The 21,515-nt window shown below is 49.6% G+C and overlaps 1 protein-coding gene across 1 annotated transcript; it reads left to right on the top strand.

Moving 5' to 3' along the window:
* The first annotated feature begins 2,648 nt into the window (after window positions 1-2,648).
* On the top strand, window positions 2,649-20,411 carry LOC125942825 (uncharacterized). Its single transcript, XM_049661066.1, has 3 exons — window positions 2,649-2,801; window positions 4,186-4,461; window positions 19,906-20,411. The coding sequence occupies exons 1-3, from the start codon at window positions 2,649-2,651 to the stop codon at window positions 20,164-20,166; spliced, it is 690 nt and encodes a 229-aa protein (XP_049517023.1). The 3' UTR covers window positions 20,167-20,411.
* Window positions 20,412-21,515: the final 1,104 nt, after the last annotated feature.

The raw sequence follows: 21,515 nt of genomic DNA, 5'->3' as shown, positions 1-21,515 counted from the left end.
TTTGCTCAACTATAGCCAATGAGCGCGCGCACGAAGGCGAGAGGCGAACTATCGCCGAAGTGGAACGTTTCAGAGTACGGCTCGAGGTCCATTGGTTCCAAACGTCTTATGGGCACAGTAAAGAAAAAGAACGATTCTGCATATTTCGCGCAGCACTTGAAACATGTGACCGTAACGCACATTGGTTGCGATAAGAAATTGGCAAGTTTTGTCTTTGTTGTTTGCGAAAAAATGTTCACCACACAGAAATGGTGCGTGAGCGCGTGCAGACGACATGGCGCCGGTGGCCGCGCGTCGTCTGCTGCGCATTGTAGTGACTTGCCTACTTTCTAATAAGTGAAATAATGTTTTGTTCGTATCGGATGGACCCAGAACTGCAAATTATGAATAATCCAAGTGGGCATGGCAGAAATTTGAAAAAAAAAACAAAAAAAAACAAATCGCAATGGGATGTACTGGTGCAAATAATTATGAATGTACGATGCGTACCACTCATGGCTATTTGGGCTCTGAAACATTGCTGAAAAACTGTACTAGGTCGTAGCCATAGGTGTCGGCAGGGGGGGTGCAATCAGAGTAGCCACGTGGTCGAGTTTGTCGGATCTCGGTCGCGCGCTCCCGGGTAGAACGTGGCTTGCAACAACTGGCGGGCTGAAATGGGAGCGAATGTCACAGCCGTAATTGCCTTCTCGGCCGCTTGGCTGGGCCGAACGGCGCTAGCTGACGGGGATGGGAAGCGTTTGCTTCCACGGGCGACGGCGTACCAAGCGCGCTCCTGACGTATTTTCTATGCCGATCCCAGACAAGTCCCCCACTGCGAGGCACCGCGACGCCGTTTTTGATGCACGCGGCAGGCCTTAATCGGCGGCCGTGGTAATCCGCACCGCAAGACCGCTTTAGAGGGCTCGAAAGCGTCCAGCTGAATCTACCAGATGAAGCTTTAGCTCAAGGACTTCTATCTAAATGCACGGGAATGGAGAAATCGTTTTTTAATCGTTACAATATAGTGACTGGAGGAAACAGATTTTCTATTTAGGCCGTCTATCTCTTAATAAAGTTTGTTGAAAATCGAAAAATTTCAAGATTCTGTAAACTACAGTTATCCATAAAAAGCAGACAATATTCATGTATTATACACCACTCCTAAACATACCACTAATGTGCGAGTGGTACTTTTGCAAAGCCCTTGCAAGTATAGTGAATTCACGTGAGCTGTAAATTTGCATAAGAGCTGCCCATTTTAGATAATCTAATGGGTAGAGTTTACAGAAATGCGATATGTTTTGACAGATTATATGATATTAACAGATTTTTGAAAATTTTAGTACAACATTTCGGGCTCTAAAGCCAAATTCTGCTTCTACAGTCACCAGGCTTTAAAATTCTTTAAATGCAATAAATTGTATCTGAAATGGTCCATGGGTTGTCTCATAAAAGCATTTCTGCCTTTTACATGCATTTTAATAGGCGGCATCCAAGTTGGCCCTGAGCTTAAGCTTTCTCTTAAAATTCTTATTTGTCTTTAATTCGGTTTGTGATGAAGACCATTACTCAAATATCAGTGGCTATATTTGAAACTGGATAAACCGAAGAGCTCCTGACAGCTGTAGCTGGCAGGTATACTTTTTCATTATGATATGAAAACACAGCCTACCATTTCTCGACAGCCCATTTGTTTGGAAAGATCTAACTTTTCTTTCTCCGCTGAAATGTTTTGATTTGTTGCCCTAAGTGTGTTTGTAACAGGTACACAAACTGCTAAACGTTCTTGTTTTTCTCAATTGTATGTCGCGCTTGCTGCGCAATTGTGTAGATATTGACAAGTATACTAAATTGTCCGTTAAAATTCTGAAACCTGTAATTAAGAGGTTGGAAGGAACCATGACACTGCAGGCGAGACGCATTGCTGTGAATATAACTTTCAGTGACATCCCACTCCCGGTGTCGTCTAAGGTTACTCATAAGCATAGACATAATTTTCACACGAGACTATGGTTATTCAGGTAAATCTTTGCATCATGCGAGTATACCCAGTACGAATATTGGTAAGACACTGTCTGGAAAAATAGTAAAGCCAGCAAGTTATGACCATACATTTTCTTGCAGTTTTGTTGTTAAGCATCCTTTGCTTAAGGGCAAGCTGCAATAAAATTTCAGACCACATGGAAAGTTTAGTTTCAGATAGCATAGATACATAATAGTCTCCATACAATATTTTGTTTGTGACATAACTGGATGTTCTATTACCCTTCACTGGAAGTCGTGCAGAATCTGGAATGTTAAGAATCAATGTGGGTCCTCGGCATGATTTTCAAATGAACTGGCCTCTTGCTCCACGATACTTAAGATTCTCACTGAACCAGAACTAATTACGGGGCAAATGCAACGCATTCATCGCGATGGATTAGTGGTCATGTTCTGCTGCAGAGCATGAAATCTGGCGGGCATTTGATTTCGGAGTGCTCACGGCCGAATTTTGGTGAGAGCGGAATGCAAAAACAATTATCTTCTGTGCTTTAGGTACTCGTTAGCGCACCACAGCTGGTCAAACTTAATCCAGAGCACCCCCTCCACTGTTGGGTCTCTCATTACCCATTGCGCAGCTTTGCGGCATTAAATTCCAGAATTTTTCCTAAATGCTATGCAGTATGCTCCCCACATATCACCAGCTGAAGCTTCAGCTATGGTGGATCCTGTCGGACCCCGGTGAAAGCCACGACAGATACCTAGAGCAGTATCGAGCCTTCTTCAGCGAGCACGCCCCACTGCTGGACGTAGACGCAACATTTTCATTCGGCGAGGTATGCCACAAGCAGAGCGGGAACCTTTACAAAGAATCAATTTACCAGGTAGATTGTACCATAGAGTGGCCTGGCATCACCTGGTTTGGCCCGTCCACTAAACACCTACAGATGAGAGTTCACTGCTTGTTTTGTGATACATCCATAGCGATCATCTTAGTGACGGACAGTTTGCGCGCGATACCGTCTTACAGCTGTGCTGAGAGTTGTTGGTTAATGTTGTATAGGAATTCCTTAAAATGAATTGCAGATTGTGGAACACTGAATTTCTTGAGACATAAGTGTTAAACAGCGAAATTGGTGGTGCCATCTTCCTCAAAAGGTCTGTGGTAAACTACGGCCAAAAAACCGTACAGTATACACAGCCTGCAAAGTTGAAAAAGTGTGGTACCTTCTCTGATGTTTATACTTTGCCTCCCACTTCCGTTAAGCTATATATACTTTACTTTTATGGTTGAAATGTTATTTTGTTGTTGCATGCCGACATACAGTGTGTGTGGCCTGCCCCTGCATAATGTCCGTTAGTACTTGCTTTCTGTGCCCTACATGTCCTCAAGCCAGTTTCCTTATCTCTGTGAAGTGAACTGAAGTTTATTCTTTTCAAAGAAAAGAGGGGACCGGGACAAAAGGCGGTAAGGCCTGACGAGGCCGCGGTACCCATACAGTTGGCAGTAAAAGAAAGAAAAAAAAGAAAATGTACATATAAGGTGCCACAAATATGTCAAAAACAATGCTACAATGCGCACAGTGAAACTTAATTAGGGAAAAAGACAATCATGTGCAAGGTAATACTCAAGCATACAAAGTCATACACGTACAAACACAATGCATACATGACTGGTGAATTAAGACAAGAAATATGCGACTGCACTACTTGTCCGCAACAAAGATAGATAGAAAAAAACGTACATATAAGAAAACTTGTCATACTTGGGGTATGAACTCCATGTCTGGAGTTCATACCCCAAGTATGACAAATAAAAAGCACTTATTCATTCATTCATCTGCCATGGCGGCTTAGTGACTAAACATTGCATTCCTAAGCAACAAGGTCACCGGTGGTTTTATTCCAAGTTGCAGCGGCCACATTTCAATGTGGGAAAAATGCAAAAATGCTCAAGTACTTAGATTTATGTGCACGTTAAAGAGCTCCAGTTATTATTTTTTCAGATTCTGGCACATAGAATCCCAGAATTATAATTAATTTTTAATATGTAATTTATTCAAGGTGGGTCGCGCATGGTGCAATGTGTGGCACATAGAATCCCGGAATTATAATTAATTTTTAATATGTAATTTATTTATTCAAGGTGGGTCGCGCATGGTGCAATGCCGACCGTGACCAGGGATCCAACAAAGCACTGTTCTAGTGGCTGGTGCCAAGCCTCCTCGAGGCCTTTCAGTTGGCCACTCACCCCCTGGACCGGAAGTGAGCCTTTTGTCATTCTCCTTTGGCACACTGGCGGAGCTCGGAACATACGTGCAGCACCATCAGGTCTCCGCTTATCTTTATTGCGGCCACCGTGACTATTGGGTGGACTCAACATTCCAGCATGACCAGCGCCGCCTCCACATTTACCTACACCTCAACCACCGTAGTGGGTGCGAAGATCGAGTCGCAGAATACCGATTTGTCGTGCCCTATCTCAACATCTTGAAGGTGCGTACTTTCCACCTAGTTTGGTGACCACAGCAGCAGCATTCTGATGGGGGCAGAATACAGAACTTGGGTACAGTCGAACTTTAATTTAACGAGCATGGATGTAACAAATTATAAGATATAGCGAAATAATAAATGTGAAATAGCGAAGTAAATGTGAAATTTTTCATGGTGTGTATAGCATTACCATTGTTATACAGTGAAACCTCGATTTAACGAAATTCCCGATGTAACAAAGTATTTTTATTTCCCCATCTTAATTGGCTATGGTGTTGGGCTGCTTTGCAGAAGGTCGCGGGATTGACTCCCGGCCACGGTGGCCGCATTTCGATGGGGGAGAAATGCGAAAACACCCGTGTGCTTACATTTAGGTGCACGTTAAAGAACCCTAGGTGGTCCAAATTTCCGGACTCCCCCACTATGGCGTGCCTCATAATCAGATCATGGTTTTGGCACGTAAAACCCCATAATTTTTTTTCTCTATCTAAGTACTATTAAATAACGAAACCTCGATATAACGAAGTTTTTCACTGCAAGTACAACTTCTTTATATCAAGGTTTGACTGTTTCTCGTCCTTTATATTACAACCCCTTCAAGTGATACAACTGTTCACAAAAAGAGTGCTTCGAAAGCACTTGACACCCAGCACATGGTTTCCCCTATAGATGCCAATTAATTCTGTTCATTGAAACATCAGTTTCAACATATTTCTTGCATCTTCATACTCGTTAAAGACGTACCGCTGCAGAAGGGAGTAAGAAGTTGGCAGTTCAGTGTGTTTTGTCGGGATTACAGGATGTGGACTTCATGCGAGAACTTGCTACAATAATGTCTAATATGAGAACATCGACTGTCTCATGTCTAGCATACTTGGAAAGCATCCATCCATTCAGACACATTAAATGTGTGCTGGGTGTAAAACATTTCGAAAAAAAAATAGTGAAACCACTGCACGACGACGTACTGACACAGATCAAACAGCCAGCCATCTTGCCTTCCAACTTGTTTCACTACAGTGTATTACACATATTATTCAAACTTGCCGCACAGGCACGATCATAAGCGTTTGTGACGCAATTTAAATATATTTGTCATCGGTGCTTTTGCTTTCGAAGCACTTTTTTTGTGAAGAATTGTAGCACTTGAAGGGGTTGTAACTTTATAACAGAGATATAACCGGTATTTTCGTGTTGGATGCAACTTCTTTATAACAAAATGTGGCTGTACTTATAAATAAATGCTCCTTAACGAACCATCCCCTGGGAGGGGAAATTTAATCCAGAGCTCCCCACAACAGTGTCTCTAATAGCTCATGTGTTACCTTGGACAGTAAACCTCATAATTTATTTTTATTTCTGTACTGTCGGGGTGTCAATGCCTGTACTCTGTTGTATAGTTATGGTGCAAGGGTGCGATATGTATAGCTACCTTGCGCACTGCCACATTGGCAAACAAAAAGTAGCACATTAGAATAGCTTCACACTAACAGAAATATTTTGCGATTGCAAGAACATTCTCAGTAATACATAACTGCTAACTTGGAGCTTAATACATGAAACAAATATGACTGTAATCACAAAGACGAAAAAACCATGTCGTCTTTGTAGTGCCAGTGTACGGACAAAGTTGTGCACAGCTTAGTCTGCTGCGCGTGACCTCCAAATGTAGCACAGACTATAGGTGACCTGACCCGTAAAAGAGCGATATTCTGGGATGCGCCGTCTGCTCGCTGTTTCCGGTTCGAGGAAGCACAGCCGCCGCCACCGCTTCGCCGTTGAAGCCTATTGATGCGCTTGCAGTCCGGCTTTGTCACACTCGTAGATCATCCGGTTGCAGGTGCCTAGCAAAACCATGGTTGGCTGTTCAGCCGTTGGCTGCTCAAATTCAAGCATTAATGGTAAACTCGTGTAACTACTGCCTTGCAGCATCCCTTGCTGAGTCAGCTGTGCGCAAGCATCAGAGGCATGGCTGCCACTTCCAAAACTGAACCATCAGGGAACAAAAAAGCAAATAAACGTACGCACTTAATCAGGCGGTGATGAGCTGTTTAAGGGCCACCACGGAATGATTCCCCAAGATATTTGTTTCTCTAACATTGACTCCTCAAGAAACAGTAACTATTTCAGTACTCGCATGCACATATAGATGTGTGGGACGCCGTGTCGATGGAAGGACGCATCCCAACATGAAACATAACGACTGTTTATTAGCGTAGTAGCAGCGACGAGGCGAGCATACCGCCGCTGCACTCGAACGGTTAGCAAAGGAAGGATATTTCGAGCTTGGCAGCTTGGATTTATATCCCCCGTCGGTGACGTAAGCCTCCGGTGACGCTGCTGTGGCGCTGTCCCTTATCGGAGGCGTGGTGCAGCATGCAGGCTTGTCACGCCGGGCTAGCAAGTGGCGAGGCGGAAGCTGCGCCGGTTTGTGCACAGTGTGTCGCCACATCACCCCCCCCCCCCCCCCCCCCCCCGCGGAGTGTAGAGCCCTCAGGGTCTGTAGAAATCTGGGAGGCGTACCAGAAGTCGGCGAGTGCGGATAGATGCCTGTGGATGGAGTGGCGCTGCCCGGTTCGTTTGCAGCGATGTATGCGGGCTTGAGCCGGTCAATCGAGACGCGGACGTCGTTCCCGTTAAGGCGCAGAATGCAGTTTTTGTCGTCACGATGGACGACCAGGTAGGGTCTGCTGTAGGGTAGCTGGAAAGGCCTGCGGACGGTGTCGTCGCGGAGGAAAGCGTGTGTGCACGATGCTAGCTCCTTGAACACGAAAGGTGTAGGCTTGCAGTGGTGGGCTGCAGGTGAGGGGCGTAAGGCAGCGATGGTGCATTGGAGCCGGGCGACGAAGTCGGTGGGATCTGACGTCGTAGTGCTGGAAGTCAGTGCAGCGAGAAATTCACCTGGGAGACAGAGTGGTTCCCCGTGGACGAGTTCTGCTGGTGTAGGGTGGATGTCTGGCTTGAAGGCGGTGCGAAGACCGAGGATGATGGCTGGGATGGCCTCGAGCCAGGTTGAGTCCGGGTGGCACATAATTGCTGCTTTGAACTGTCGGTGGAAACGCTCGATCATTCCGTTGGTGCATGGGTGCTAACTGGTGGTCCTCAAGCGTTCAAAACCGATGGTCAGCCCGAGGAGCCTGAAAAGGTCCGACTCGAACTGTCATCCTTGGTCGGTGGTTACGTGGCGGGGGGCGCCGAAACGAGCAATCCAGCCGGTGAAGAAGGCCGAGGCGACGTCTTCCGCGGTGATGCCCTTGAAGGGCCATGCCTCGGGCCATCGAGTGTACCGGTCTATAGCAGTGAGGCAGTAGGGATAGGGTCCAGCCGGGGGTAAGGGTCGTATGATGTCGAGGTGGACGTGCTCAAATCGACTAGAGGGCTGAGGGAATCTTCCGAGGGGTGATGTGTGAGAGAGAGAGAATAAACATTAATAAAAAGAGCACGCGAGCGTAGGTAGCTCCTCCGTTCTGCAGTGGGTGGTCCCCTCAGTCCAGGAGTCCAGCGCCCTTAGCTGCCCTTCTCGCTCGATTGACCAGGTTGAGCTGGTCCGTCGAGTTGGAGCTGGACAGCGCTGCCTCCCATTGCCGTGTGGTGGGGTGTGTTATGGGTGTTAGCTGTGGTGTGTTTGCGCAAGCCCATACCATGTGGTAAAGTGTTGCACATTGATCACAGTGTGGACATTTATGGGAATACAGCGCAGGGTGTATGGCGTGGTAAAGCCTCAAATGTGGATGTGTTTGTTTGGAGTTTTCGCCATTTTACGGCTTCCTCTCGCATCAGAGCATTATGAGGTGGGGGTAGTGTTCTTCGTGAAAGGCGATAGTGTTGTAGGATGTGAGTGTAGGTTAGTGGTATGGGCTCTGGTTGGAACTGCTCGGCGCGGCCATCTCGCGGCTCCCGGTGTGCATGCGCTCGGACGTAGGTGTGTGCCTGCTGATTGCTGCGTAAGGACTCAAGCCCCGGAGTCCACACGATTTGTATGTATGGTGGCAGCTGGTGCGCTCCATTCAGAATGCGATGTGCAGCCCTCGAAATTTTGGCCCTGGAGTGATTTCTGCATGCCGTCTGAGAGTCCGTCAGAACTATGACGCAATCCCACTGCGGTCTCGTCGTGCTGGCTAACGCTATTGCTAGTTCCTCTGCCTCTGCAGCGCTCACTCTGGAAACCGACGATGCATTTATTTCGGCCCCGTGATTGTCGACTACGCTGGTGACGAATGCGGTGCTTCTTGCGGGGCTGGCCGCGTCTACGTACAAGACATTGGGGTGGTTTCCATACTTTCTCGCGAGCGCCTGCGCTCGGGCTTGTCTCCGTCCGATGTGGAAGTTTGGGTGCATGTTCCTGGGAATCGGTGAGACATGCGTAGTTTCTTGTATTCGTGTTGGGATTTTGGTCAGTGCGCTGGTCTTTCGTACGGAATATCCAAGACGTTCCAAGACACAGCGTCCCGCTATTGTGCGTAGTAGCCTTTCCTTCTGGCTTACCAGGTGGGCCTCTATGATTTCCCGTGCGTTGTTGTACACCCCTGTCTCCTCGAGGCGAAAAGTAGCCGTTCCGGGTGGGAGTCCGAGCGCTTGCTTATACGCCTTGCGTATCAGCCGGTCGAGTACCTCCACTTCCGCGTTCATTAAATTTAATTATGGTGCCGAGTACGCAGTGCGGCTCACAATCAGAGCCTGCACTAATCGGATAAGGTCCTGTTCCTTGAGTCCCCTCTTCCTGCTGGTAATTCGTTGAATCATGCGCAAGATCTGCGTGGTCGTGTGTTGTAGCTTCTGTATGGCGTATCCTCCGCCCCCGTCCTTTTGTAAGTGTAAGCCGAGGATCCGAAGTCTGTCTACCTTGGTAATCTCTCTCGGACCTATTCGCAGGTGGATGGTTGGTGCCGGGGCTGTTGATCGTCCTCGTGAGTGCTTCTCGATAATGAGGAGCTCCGACTTCTCCGGCGCGCATTGCAGTCTGCATGTCTCCGCATAGCTTGCTACGACGTCTACTGCCTCCTGTAATGCCTCTTGGTGTTCTCCTATGGACCCTCCGACCGTCCATATCGTGATGTCGTCTGCATACGAGGAATGTCTGATCCTCGGTATTTTCTCGAGTTGGGCTGGGAGTTTCATCATGGCCACATTGAAAAGTGTCGGTGACAGCACTGCTCCTTGTGGCGTTCCTCTGTTAGGTGTGTCTATTCGCTGTGACCTCACATTTCCCTGCCCTATTGTGGCTGTGCGATTAGTGAGAAAAGCCCTCACGTAGCTGTACGTTCGTCGGCCGCAATTCGTGTCACTGAGATTGGATAGTATGGCTTCGTGCCCCACGTTGTCAAAGGCTCCCTTTAGGTCTAGTGCGAGAATTGCTTTTGGGCAGCACGGCGTTGCAGCAGTCAGTACTTCCTTATTGAGCTGCAGAAGCACGTCTTGCGTTGACAGGTTGGACCGAAAACCAAACATCGTGTTCGGCGTCAGTTGACGTTCTTCGAGATGTGTCTGTAGCCTGTCTAAGATAACACGTTCCATCAATTTACCGAGGCAAGACGTAAGTGAAATGGGTCTTAGGTTCTCCAGGCAGGGCATTTTTCCTGGCTTTGGTATCAGTGTAATCTCCACATGCTTGAATTCCGGGGGTAAGGTCCCTCTGCTCCAGTGTGCATTTAAGAGTTCAAGTATTGCCTGCACGGTTGAATCGTCCAGGTTACGTAGCAACTTGTTGGTGATTCCGTCCTTGCCAGGAGTGGTGTTTCGAGTGAGTCTTGCGATCGCTCGTGTCAGCTCGGAACTCGTTATGTCCCGGTCGAGCTCGTTGTTTTCCAGTCCGGCGTAGTCAGCCGCTGGCTTTGCAGCAAGTATCGGCTGGCCAATATATCTACTTTGTAAGGCACACAATAGCTGATCGTCTGTGCCTCCGAAGTTTTGTAGTACTCGGCTCATCGTGTGCTTGCTTTCTCTCTTGCTCTGGGTCGGATCTAGATGTCTGAGTATGGTCCACATATTCGCAGTGCCCAGCGTTCCTTGGAGGGAGTTACAGAACTGGTCCCAGTTATGTCGTGCAAGTTGCTCTGCGTAGCGCTCTGCCTCGTCCGTTAGTTTCGCGATGCGTATTTTTAGCTTACGGTTGTGCCGCTGCCTTCGCCATCTTCTAAGCAGACTGTGGCGCGCTTCCCACATGTGTAAGAGGCGCGGATCCACTGCCGGATGGTCCGTGGTGAGTGCAACCTCCTTGGAGTGTTTGGCTACCGATTCCTGCAGTTCTCTAATCCAGGCCTCTAGATCAGTTATCGCTTGGGCTTCTTGAGTTTCTCTTTCGCTGCGGAAGTTTGCCCAGTCCGTGATTTTGGTGGAGCGTATCTTTCTCCTTGGGAAGTTTCCCAGGTGTACCGAGATGTCGAGTATGAAGTGGTCGCTCCCTAGCGTCTCGTTAGTGTTTTCCCACTCGACGTTCTGAAGTCTGGACGCGAGCGCAAGATCGGGACAGGTGTCGCGGGCCGTGCTGTTGCCTACTCTCGTTGGATATGTCGGATCCGTTACTATCGTAAGTCGGACACATAGGGGTGACGTGACGTGCCTGGTGACTTTAGTGCGTTGGCATTGAATGCAGGAGCGCGCCCAGGTGCGACAATTCCGTTGCATGGAGGGCCAGACATAGCGGTCAGCCACGAGGCGTGTATAGGCGCATATGCCGGGATGCCTGAGGTTGTGGAGCTGGTTGAAAAGACCACGGCGATGGGACAGGGACACATAGGGCCTGCTTCGTCCTCTCGACATGTCGCAACAGATTGTGGTTGTCAAACCTGGAATGGGAACTTGTTGCAGCTGTAGTGAGGACCTGCCCTTGAGAAGTTCCTGCAGTTCGACGTCCGTAGTCTGAGCCTCGGCGAGGACGTCCGCTGTTATCTGCAGAGAGTTGATGGCTGCTACACGTGAAAGCGCGTCGGCGACCACGTCTTTTCCGCTGACATGTTGGATGTCGGTGGTGAACTGTGCAAAGAACGAGAGTTGGTTCTGCTGTACAGGCGGGAGTTTGTCGCGACGTTGAGAGAAGGCGTAGGTAAGAGGCTTGTGGTCGGTATAGATGGTGCAGTTCTGTGCTTCGAGAATATGGCGAAAGTGTTGCACTGCTTCGTATATCACCAGAAGTTCTCTGTAGTAGGCTGGCAAACTTGTCGGGGCGGTGGTCATGATTTCGTCAGTTTAACTGGCGGTTTAAGGGGTCATTTTCCGAGCTGAGAGTTTCTTGGAGAAGAACGCCAAGAGTTGCCAGGTGCTGTCTACGCGTTGCATGTGGGCGGCGCCGATGGTGAAGCTAGATGCATCCGTGAAGAGTCCCAAGGGAGCGTCTGGCACGGGATGGGTGAGAAGCGTGCCGGTGCAGAGAGCGGCTTTGCATTCTTCTAAAGTTTTCGCTAACGTCGGTGTCCACGTGGCGGGTTGGTTTCCTCGTAGGCCAGCCAAAGCGTCGTGGAGGGGAGCCTGGTAGTCGGCTGCGTGTGGCAAGGAATGCCTGTAAAAGTTCAGCTTGCCGAGGAAGCGGCGAAGGTCTTTAGCGGTGGTGGGTTGAGGGTAATTTTGCAGGACCGAGATGCGTTGGGGCAAGGGCCGAGATCCCTCAGATGAAACTTCGTGTCCAAGGAAGCGGACGACGGAAGCGCCTAGCGTGCTTTTTTGGATATTCACGAGTAGGCTGTGGTCATCGAGGCATTGGAACAGCAGACGAAGGTGCCTGTGGTGCTCTTCGGTGTCGTGGGAAAATACCAGTATGTCGTCCAGGTAAACGAAGCAGAAGTCGAGGCCGCGGACGAATTCATCGATGAAGCGCTGAAGTGTTTGTTTGTCCAGCGCTCCTCAGGCCGAAGCTCATGAAGGCAAACTCGAACAAGCCAAAGGGAGTGATGATTGCCGTTTTCGGGACGTCATCTGGATTGACGGGTACCAAGTCTAGCACGGAGAACACGTGGCAGCCATGAATGCGATGGGCGAAGTCCTGTATTTGGTGGACGGGGTACCCGTCCGGGATGGTGCGCGCGTTGAGGGCACGGTAGTCCCCACAGGGCCGCCAGCCTTCGGTCTTCTTCGCCCCAAGGTGGAGTGGCGAGGCCCATGGGCTGTCAGAGCGGCGGGCGATTCCTTCGCGGAGCATGGCCTCGAACTCTGCTTTGGCTATGTGCATGCGGTCCAGGGCAAGGCGACGGGCGTGGCAGAAAACCGGGAGGCATGAAGTGGTCCGGATGTAGTGCACGGTGGTGTGCTGCACTTTGCGTGGCAGTCCGCTGGGGCGCGTCAATATTGCCGGGAAATTCAGCGAGGATGGCGTGGTACGGCAAATGATTGTCAACATTGAGTACCTTGATGCTTGGCTGTTGGGCGGTCGTTCGCTGGCCTGGTGTGGAGTGTCCCGTTGTTGCGTCGATGAGGAGGTCGTTGTGGCAGTCCGGAAGGAGGTTGTAGTTGGCCAGAAAGTCTGAGCCGATGATTGGCTCGGCGACGTCGGCGATGACAAAGTTCCAGTGAAGGTCATGGCGTAAGTTTCTGAGATGGATGTGCAGGCGGAGCGAGCCGTACGTCTTGATTGTGGAGCGGTTTGCCGCACTGAGCTCGAAAGACGTAGGCGGACGAGGACCTTGAAGATGGGATAGCAGCAAATGTCGGAACCGCTGTCGACAAGGAACCGCTGCTTCATGATTTGGTCGGTGACGAAGATGCGACGGCCTCCGGCTTGGCAGCTTGCGGCTGTCTCTACGAGCTGCCGTTGGCGTTTTCCGCATGTTCCACGGAACAGGGTGGTCGACATTGCCGGGCTCTGTCCCCAAAGCGTCGGTGGTAGTAACACGGGCCGTTGTTATCAGGTTGCCGCGACGAAGTGGTCTTAAGGTCGCGGCTTTGCAAGTGGCAGTGCTGTTGCATCGTAAGACATTCACCCAGGCATTGTTGAATGGAGGTGAGCTGTCAATCGATGTCGTCGATACCGCGCGCAAGCTCTGTGGTGTTCAGTGGTGCGGCGACAGCCTGGATGGTGGGTGACAACTGCGGCCAGAACGCCTCGACGCGGTCAGAAATCTCCGCAAGTTTGTTTAGAGCTAGCCTAACCTGAGCTTGCAGAATTGCCTGGATGTACGGCGGGAGTCATTGGAGCCAAAGCGCTCGCAGGAGAGAATCCTGGACTTGCATGTTGCCCGCGAGCGCACGCATGTGGTGCAGGAGCTGCGAAGGTTTGCGCTCGGCAAGCTCTGCGGACTGAAGTTGTCGTATCTTCTGTTCTTCAGAGAGTTACAGGCGGCGGATAAGTGCAGTCTTCGGTTGTTCATAGAGGTTGGCCGTTGGTGGGTTAACAAGGATATCCCAGACCTCGTTGAAATAATGTGCGTCCAGGTGGGTGACGACGTAATCGTAGCGGGTCCGGTGTTGTGTGAGGCGCGCCAGGGAGAAGTGGGCCTCGACCTGGGTGAACCAGACCTCGGGCGAGTCCACCCAAAACGGCAGAAGCTTGATGGCGACACGCCAGGTGTCGTATGAGGCAGCGTGCGGGATGCCTTCTGTAGGAGCTGTGACGTCCTCAGCGGAGCCGGCAGGCACAGCCTCGGTTGTGGAGGCATTGCGAGAATGCTGCTGTTGCTGGCGAAGAGCAGTGAGGACTTCTGGTTTGGCCATGGCGGTGCGGTTTGTTCAGTTTCCGGGTCACCAGATGTGGGATGCCGTGTCGATGGAAGGACGCATCCCAACATGAAACATAACGACTGTTTATTAGCGTAGTAGCAGCGACGGGGCGAGCATGCCGCCGCTGCGCTTGAACGGTTAGCGAAGGAAGGATCTTTCGAGCTTGGCAGCTTGGGTTTATATCCCCCTTCGGTGACGTAAGCCTCCGGTGATGCTGTGGTGGCGCTGTCCATTATCGGAGGCGTGGTGCAGCATGCAGCCGTGTCGCACCGGGCTTGCAAGTGGCGAGGCAGAGGCTGAGCCGGTTTGTGTGCAGTGTGTCGCCACAAATGTATTATGAAACATGGTTTGACGGTGCAAATTTAAATGGGACACAGCAAGATCCATATATAATACTCCTAACCAACTAGCCCAGTTTAGTTCCTTGAACGCAGAGACGTAATACGCAGCCTTAATGTGTCGGTGACACGGCCATTTCCCCATCTTGTTGACAAAAAAGCAAAAACTTCTATTTACCACTTCAAATGAACCACGAGTTTCGACCAAGAAATGCCGTTGACAGCGCGAAATTTTCGAACATTTTCAGCACTTCATCTTGTAATTATGCCAGCTGCGCCGTTACTGATGATATCGGTTGCAGCGACAATCACAGTGCAATATTTACCAGGCTGCTATAGCCATCGCCTCAGCACCCGATTTTATAAGTAATGCTTCTGTACGCTTGATAAATTATCGGATAAAAATAGCTTTTTCATCTGTCTGACTGACCCGCAGGCTGAGAAGTCGGTGACAGTGTGTCCAAGCAGTGGCAAATGTCGTAGAGCTAAACCTGGCAGAAACAAAAAGGCCGCCGAAACGAAAATCAGAGTTCTTTTATGAATAAAAGCGTATCCTTGCCTTTCTTGGCTCGTCATCGTCGTGCCCAGAGTGAATTGAAACCTAGAAATCAGCTGCATGAATGGTACGACATTGCTGGTCGACAAAGTGGAGGGAAAGCTTCGCACGACTGACAGTTGAAACCGCGTAGAAAAACACGTGCGCTGGGCATGCCGCCGCGTCGTCTGTCGAACCGAAAGCTGCTAGCAGATGGTGCGCCCCACAATTCCCTGCGATTGCTCGTTTTACGGGTCACCTATTACGGCTACCAGGGAATGCTGCAAGGAGCCCTTGCGTCGCCGAGACAACTTTTGCACTGGACTTTGTCCCCTTGGCTTTCCCTTGTGTAGCTTCCAGTGCGCTGGCAGAGACTAAAAAATAATGGTAATGGAGAGGACAGCCCTATCAGAAATGTCTAAAAGTATGTAGCTACAAACAGGTCAAATATAGTTCATAAACATAATGTCTAAAAATTATTGCTTATTGACTTGATTGTTGACTGACCTAACTAACCTAACTTTTACGGTTTACATAGATTCACACTCAGCTGCATGCATGTTGAGTTTTAATTGGCGCTTAAGGGAGTGGAGTTAAAGGCGAGGTTCGATGAGCAGGAGGGTGCAAGCTCGAGAGGAAAGGGCTGCTGAACGAAAAGCGAATAGAGATCAGTTTGAGCGCGAGACACGTGTGTTGCAGTTGCGTCTCTAGGTCGCGGAGGCGGAAAGGGCACACAAGGGTTCTTTTGGCATCAAGCTGTTGTAGCGAAGTGACGCAGCAGTTAGTTTTCGGACGCATCAGCTCACCAGGGAGACGACGATGAAGGGGGATGAGCTCTGGCAGCGGCAGGTGCAGATCGGTAGGTACGACGACAACAAGAAGTAACATTTGAAGAGACTAGATTTATTTAAATTATCATTAACTTGGTTCCTTACAACTGTACACACATATCTTATAAATGCAACGATGTCATACCGATCGTCGACGGCCTGCCTGACCGGCCTGGTCTCCCGTGGTGAAGTGGCGCCGTGGGCTGCTGTGTCCTTGCTCACTCCAAAATGACCCAAAACCCCTTCCTTAAATGTGGTTCCACAGCATCCACGGGGCCCGCGGACCCGTGGGAGACGCAAGCCTCTATTCGTCAATCAGGCAAGCCGTCGTGCTCCAATAGGGGACAGAGTTTTGGGGACCACGCAGACATGGTCGCAACAATAGACCGTGAACTGGCATGACCTTTCCCCCCCAGTACAGCCGCGCGCGGAGCGACCGCGCTTTACACGTGCACAAACCCGTTTCGGTATTCCTCAAGGTCGGGCGCGGCATACGTTCTTCGCGACACCTTCCCCCTACGAAAAAGAGTGTCCCACTCGTTTCTACAGAGCACTTCGAACTTGAAAAGAAATTATGGCTCTAGAAATTAAACACATACATGAGGGGTTGTAAGAAATAATGGAAAAAATAAAAACAAAAATGAACAAGCGCGTTTTAACAAAAAATGTAGAAAACCGCGAGGATCGCGACACACCAAAATTAACACTAAAGTTCTATTCACTGGTGCTGTAATATACATCAGTATCTGTGTCGTAAGCAGCGATGGTTGTAGGTTCGGCCTCGTTGAGAAATGTCCTCCAGTCGGAGTAAAGTTCAGTCACAGCGTCCACGCGCACTCTGTCGTTCTCTGTCTCACACACACGCTCACACACACGATCACGCACGCGATCACACACACGATCACACGAGGCAAGCCTCTGGTCAGCACTCGACCTGCACTTGCGCACACCACGACGAAGATCACAAATTTTCTTTTTCTCACGACGTTCGTCAACTGACTCGTCGTCTGCGTCGACATCATCGGAGCATTTTCGAACGTGGGGAGGTTTTAGCTGCGCGAAATTCACAACGCGACGTTCCTTCCTGGTTTGGTCCACTAGTTTTTGATGAGGCTGGAGTCGGTGGGATTCTTTTGTGGCGTCTTCGATTCGGCTTTGTCCGTTATCGACCTCGAGTATCGTTTCATTCTTGGGGGCCACAAAGGGCTCGACACTGGCCGGCTTTCTGGGTGCGAGCTTTTGGGTCTGGCAGTCAGAGCAGGATTGAACGTACTGGCTGACTTGCGAGAACATCTTCGGCCAGAAATAGCGGCGGCGAACTTTCCCCCATGTGCGCCCGAAGTCGAGGTGGCCCGCCGTAGCGTCGACATGACAGTGCCGTAAAACCTCCGGCCTCAAACACGATGGGACAACGAGTGCCGTGCGACTTTCATGAAAGCCGTTCGCCCTTCTGTGCAAAACACCATCAACTAACCGAAAGCTCCGTGCCGTTCTTTTCGTTTTTCGGACAACGGGCGCACTCGGCTGCTCTAGGTGCTGTATCACTTCCCTCATCCATGAATCTTCCCTCTGCTTTTTTCCAACCTCCACATGATCCAGCACGAGCAACGGTAACGGGTTTTCTTCACTTACTGGTGCGGAATCATGCGGAAGGTGGGCAAGCGTAGCGAGGTTTCCATGTTCATAGCCAAAGCGCTGCCGTAACTTTGGGTCGGTCCCCTTTGCTCGGACAGGCAATGCGAGGGGCTGACTTATCGACAGATTACAAAATTGTAGGCCGGACGGGCCCCCTACGCCCGGCCTTCCCCGTTTCCCGAGGGGTAGATCTGCTCATTGTGAGTAACGCGTTGCTCCCTCCGTTGGGGTCCGTCTTCTTGGAACCGTTGCCAGCACTGGGGCGCGAGGTGGCCGATCCGGCCGCACAGCTGGCATCGTGGTCGGCTGTCGTCGTCAGCGGAACTTCTCGGTGGCCAATGCACCGGAGGATGTTTTACGTCTTCTTCCATAGCCTTTAAGCGGTTCGATAACGAGGCTATGGAATCCGCGATCACTTTTAGATCCCTGTCGTGGTCTGTGGCCTCTCGCAGGCAATGACGCTCCGCCTCCGCGCAAGTAGCGAAACAGGTCGGAGGCGGCTGCATTGCTGGTACAGAGTGTGTCACTCCGACGGGAGGTGTCAAGCCATATGGGATCCATGACTGCGGGCCGGCAGAGAAATGAGTGCCGATTGATTGTGGCTGGGACGCACGGGTCATCATAGCAGCCAGATTAATACGCTGCAGAATTTGGAGGAAGGCAGAGCAGCTGTCCGGGTTCGCGATGATTATTTTCTCTTGCACGTCCGGACGCAAGCCGCGCATTAGGTGCCGTAACTGATCGTCTTCCGTCATGGAAGGGTTAGCTCTGGCGCACAGCTGCAAAACGTCATAGTAATATTGCTCAGGGGACTCTGATGGCAGCTGGGTCCGGTTTTGCAGTCGCAAATAGGCGATTTCAACTGAGTAACGACTAGTAAACGACGTTTTTAGGAGAGTCGCCCACTCTTCCCATGAATTAGGGGCACCCGTTAAAATTTGAGTTGTGTGCCACTTTTTTGCGTCCCCGTCCAATGCCAGATACAAAAATTTAACTTTTGTCGCTTGATCCCAGTTGTTCAGTGAGGCTACATGTTCGTAGCAAAGCAGCCACTCGGCGATTGATTCTTCTGGCGTGCCTTTAAAGACTGGCGGTCCGATGAAAGGGTTAACTTGAGGGGCGGACATGGTAGTGATAAAAGTAGGGGCTTCGGTCATAGTAGAGCTCTCAGAGGTAGGTTCCTGAGGTTTGTTACCACGGCCCATGATATTAGAGCGTGGATTTCGCTACCCAGCACCTCCACCACTTTGTAGCGAAGTGACGCAGCAGTTAGTTTTCGGACGCATCAGCTCACCAGGGAGACGACGATGAAGGGGGATGAGCTCTGGCAGCGGCAGGTGCAGATCGGTAGGTACGACGACAACAAGAAGTAACATTTGAAGAGACTAGATTTATTTAAATTGGCATTAACTTGGTTCCTTACAACTGTACACACATATCTTATAAATGCAACGATGTCATACCGATCGTCGACGGCCTGCCTGACCGGCCTGGTCTCCCGTGGTGAAGTGGCGCCGTGGGCTGCTGTGTCCTTGCTCACTCCAAAATGACCCAAAACCCCTTCCTTAAATGTGGTTCCACAGCATCCACGGGGCCCGCGGACCCGTGGGAGACGCAAGCCTCTATTCGTCAATCAGGCAAGCCGTCGTGCTCCAATAGGGGACAGAGTTTTGGGGACCACGCAGACATGGTCGCAACAATAGACCGTGAACTGGCATGACCTTTCCCCCCCAGTACAGCCGCGCGCGGAGCGACCGCGCTTTACACGTGCACAAACCCGTTTCGGTATTCCTCAAGGTCGGGCGCGGCATACGTTCTTCGCGACACTGTCATGCTATCTGATGGATGGAAATCAAAGCACTTTTCGCAGGAAGGGGGGCACCTTTCATTATGCCTAAACCATACCTGCAAACTTCATAAACATAGCTGCAAACTGTTGTGCATTCAAGGAGTGGTAACCGTCGGCGGATGAATTTGCAACCTTGTCCTTGATGCATTGTGTTAGCTTTGTATGTTTCGTCGCTGTTGTTGCCTCTCTCCTCCTCCCCCCCTCTCCCTGACAATGTTCCCAAATTTTGAGGTTCCTAGTTTGGCAGGCATGCCAACAGTGTCGCAACGAACAGCCGATCTCAAAAACAATACAAGATTGCTAATACACTGCCCTCTAAGTGAGAGTAAAGTTAAGAAAAAGCTGAATTTATCATTTATTTCTCACTGTCGGGATGAAGCACAAGTAGCAAGGACGAGTTTTGGTTGAAGTGGATGGCGTGGATGCAGGTATGTTGTAACACTAGCTACGCAAGAGACCCAAAGTAGTTTGCTTTTGTATGTAATGCTGCACAAGGCTCTTCTCTGCATTTTTTGCGTGCCTACTTTGGGCCTTCCATATTACAACGGGCACATGTGCTTTATGATGCACTAAAGCTCTCTAATGACAACTGAATTTCATTCTGCCATACCACAGGTCCACTTCGAGAACAGGATTCTGCGAAAGTTCAACAGCGAGTTCGCCATCCATGTGTCATTCAGGGACGACAACCTGGACAAGCTGTCCTTCACACTGAATCTGCACTCGTCTCGGGATGCTGTGGTGGACGCTGTTGTCGGAAGCTTCCTGCATCAGGGAGTACGCGTTGGCACCAGGGAATTCAAATTCCTGGCACCTTCCATGAGTCAGCTTCGTGACCACGGGTACCGAGGGAGAAGAGCAGTTTGTGCTTGTTAGTAGTGCAAGAAGTCAATATAATGAATGAGTATATAATATAGCCATGTTCGGATATTATAACGTTCTTTTTTCTGTGTAAATGTTTTTTCTACGTGTGGTGGATCCGTCGAATTTCGATACAAAAAATTTTAAATATGAATTCATAAATAAGACTAATTATTGGATATAACGAATGTTCAGATATAATGAAGGTATCTTGATGTCGATATTTAGGCAATAAAAATGTGGGTATTGACTCCAAAACAGTTCACTATAATTGGCTTTCCCAATAGAAATTAACTGAGACCAATAGGAACCAATTGGAAAATCCTTACTTCCAACCTGTTACGATTGGGTCAGAGGAGAAACTAATTGGAGTTGCCAATTGAAATGAACTGGACCAAATTGGAACTGATTGGAAAATCCCTAGTTCCAACTGGTTACGATATAGTCAAAGTGAAACCAATTGAGTTTTTTTTAATCAACTGGGCCCATTGGGAAATCCTTACCTTCATTTGGTTACGTGTTACGACTTCACGAGTCAGGGATGCAACCAATTGAGTACAATTGGACTTGCCAGTTTGAACCAGCTAGGCCCACCTTACATTCCCAACTGGACTACCAACAGAAATAAACTAGCTAGAACGTAACCAACTGCGAAATCATACTTTATGAACCCATTCAAGGAAACTGGAATGAATTATAGGTATATATGCATGCAGTACTAAGGCTATAGCAAACCTGTTTCTGACAGCTGGAATCATATTTAGGTTTGCTTTGTGGGGTATATATGTGTATTGGTATGGCCCTTTGGTGCAATTGGTTATTCCAACCAGTTGGTTTCAAATCAATTGGCACCCATTTAGTACAATTGGTCACTCCAACAAAAACCAATTGGTCACGTTCCAGTTAGTTCAATTGGTCCAGTTATGTACTTATTTACGATTGGAATTTTCCAGTTGGTACCAATTGGAAATTTCCCAATAGACCTTTCTCGGGCACCGCAACACCACCAGTGAGTGCGCAAGTGCTTTCGGGTAATGTGTGTATGCCGCACAGCCAAGCCTAGCCCTGTCCAGCGTGTCGCTCCCTCATCGGCAGTTACTCGGTGGTGTACTGGAGTCACATCGACGGCTTTTATTGCCGGATTCGTATTTTCTGTGAAGACGTGCTGCAAGATTAGGTCTCAGCGTGGTCTGCAACGCTCGCAGGTAAGAAGGGGACATGACCCGTTTATCAATCGGCGTACTTGAGCTCAACTATGTAGGCATTGTGTTTCGAAGCAGTAGCCTTGCACGTAAAAAAGGAGACATGTTGGCGCGGTGGCACTACTAATATATTCTAGTAATATCGCGTAACTCGACGACAGG

The sequence above is a fragment of the Dermacentor silvarum genome, chromosome 1, assembly GCF_013339745.2.
Source record: "Dermacentor silvarum isolate Dsil-2018 chromosome 1, BIME_Dsil_1.4, whole genome shotgun sequence".
Lineage (NCBI taxonomy): Eukaryota > Metazoa > Arthropoda > Arachnida > Ixodida > Ixodidae > Dermacentor > Dermacentor silvarum.
The sequence above is the reverse complement of the archived record's forward strand: the minus strand, read 5'-3'. Positions and strand labels throughout refer to the sequence as shown.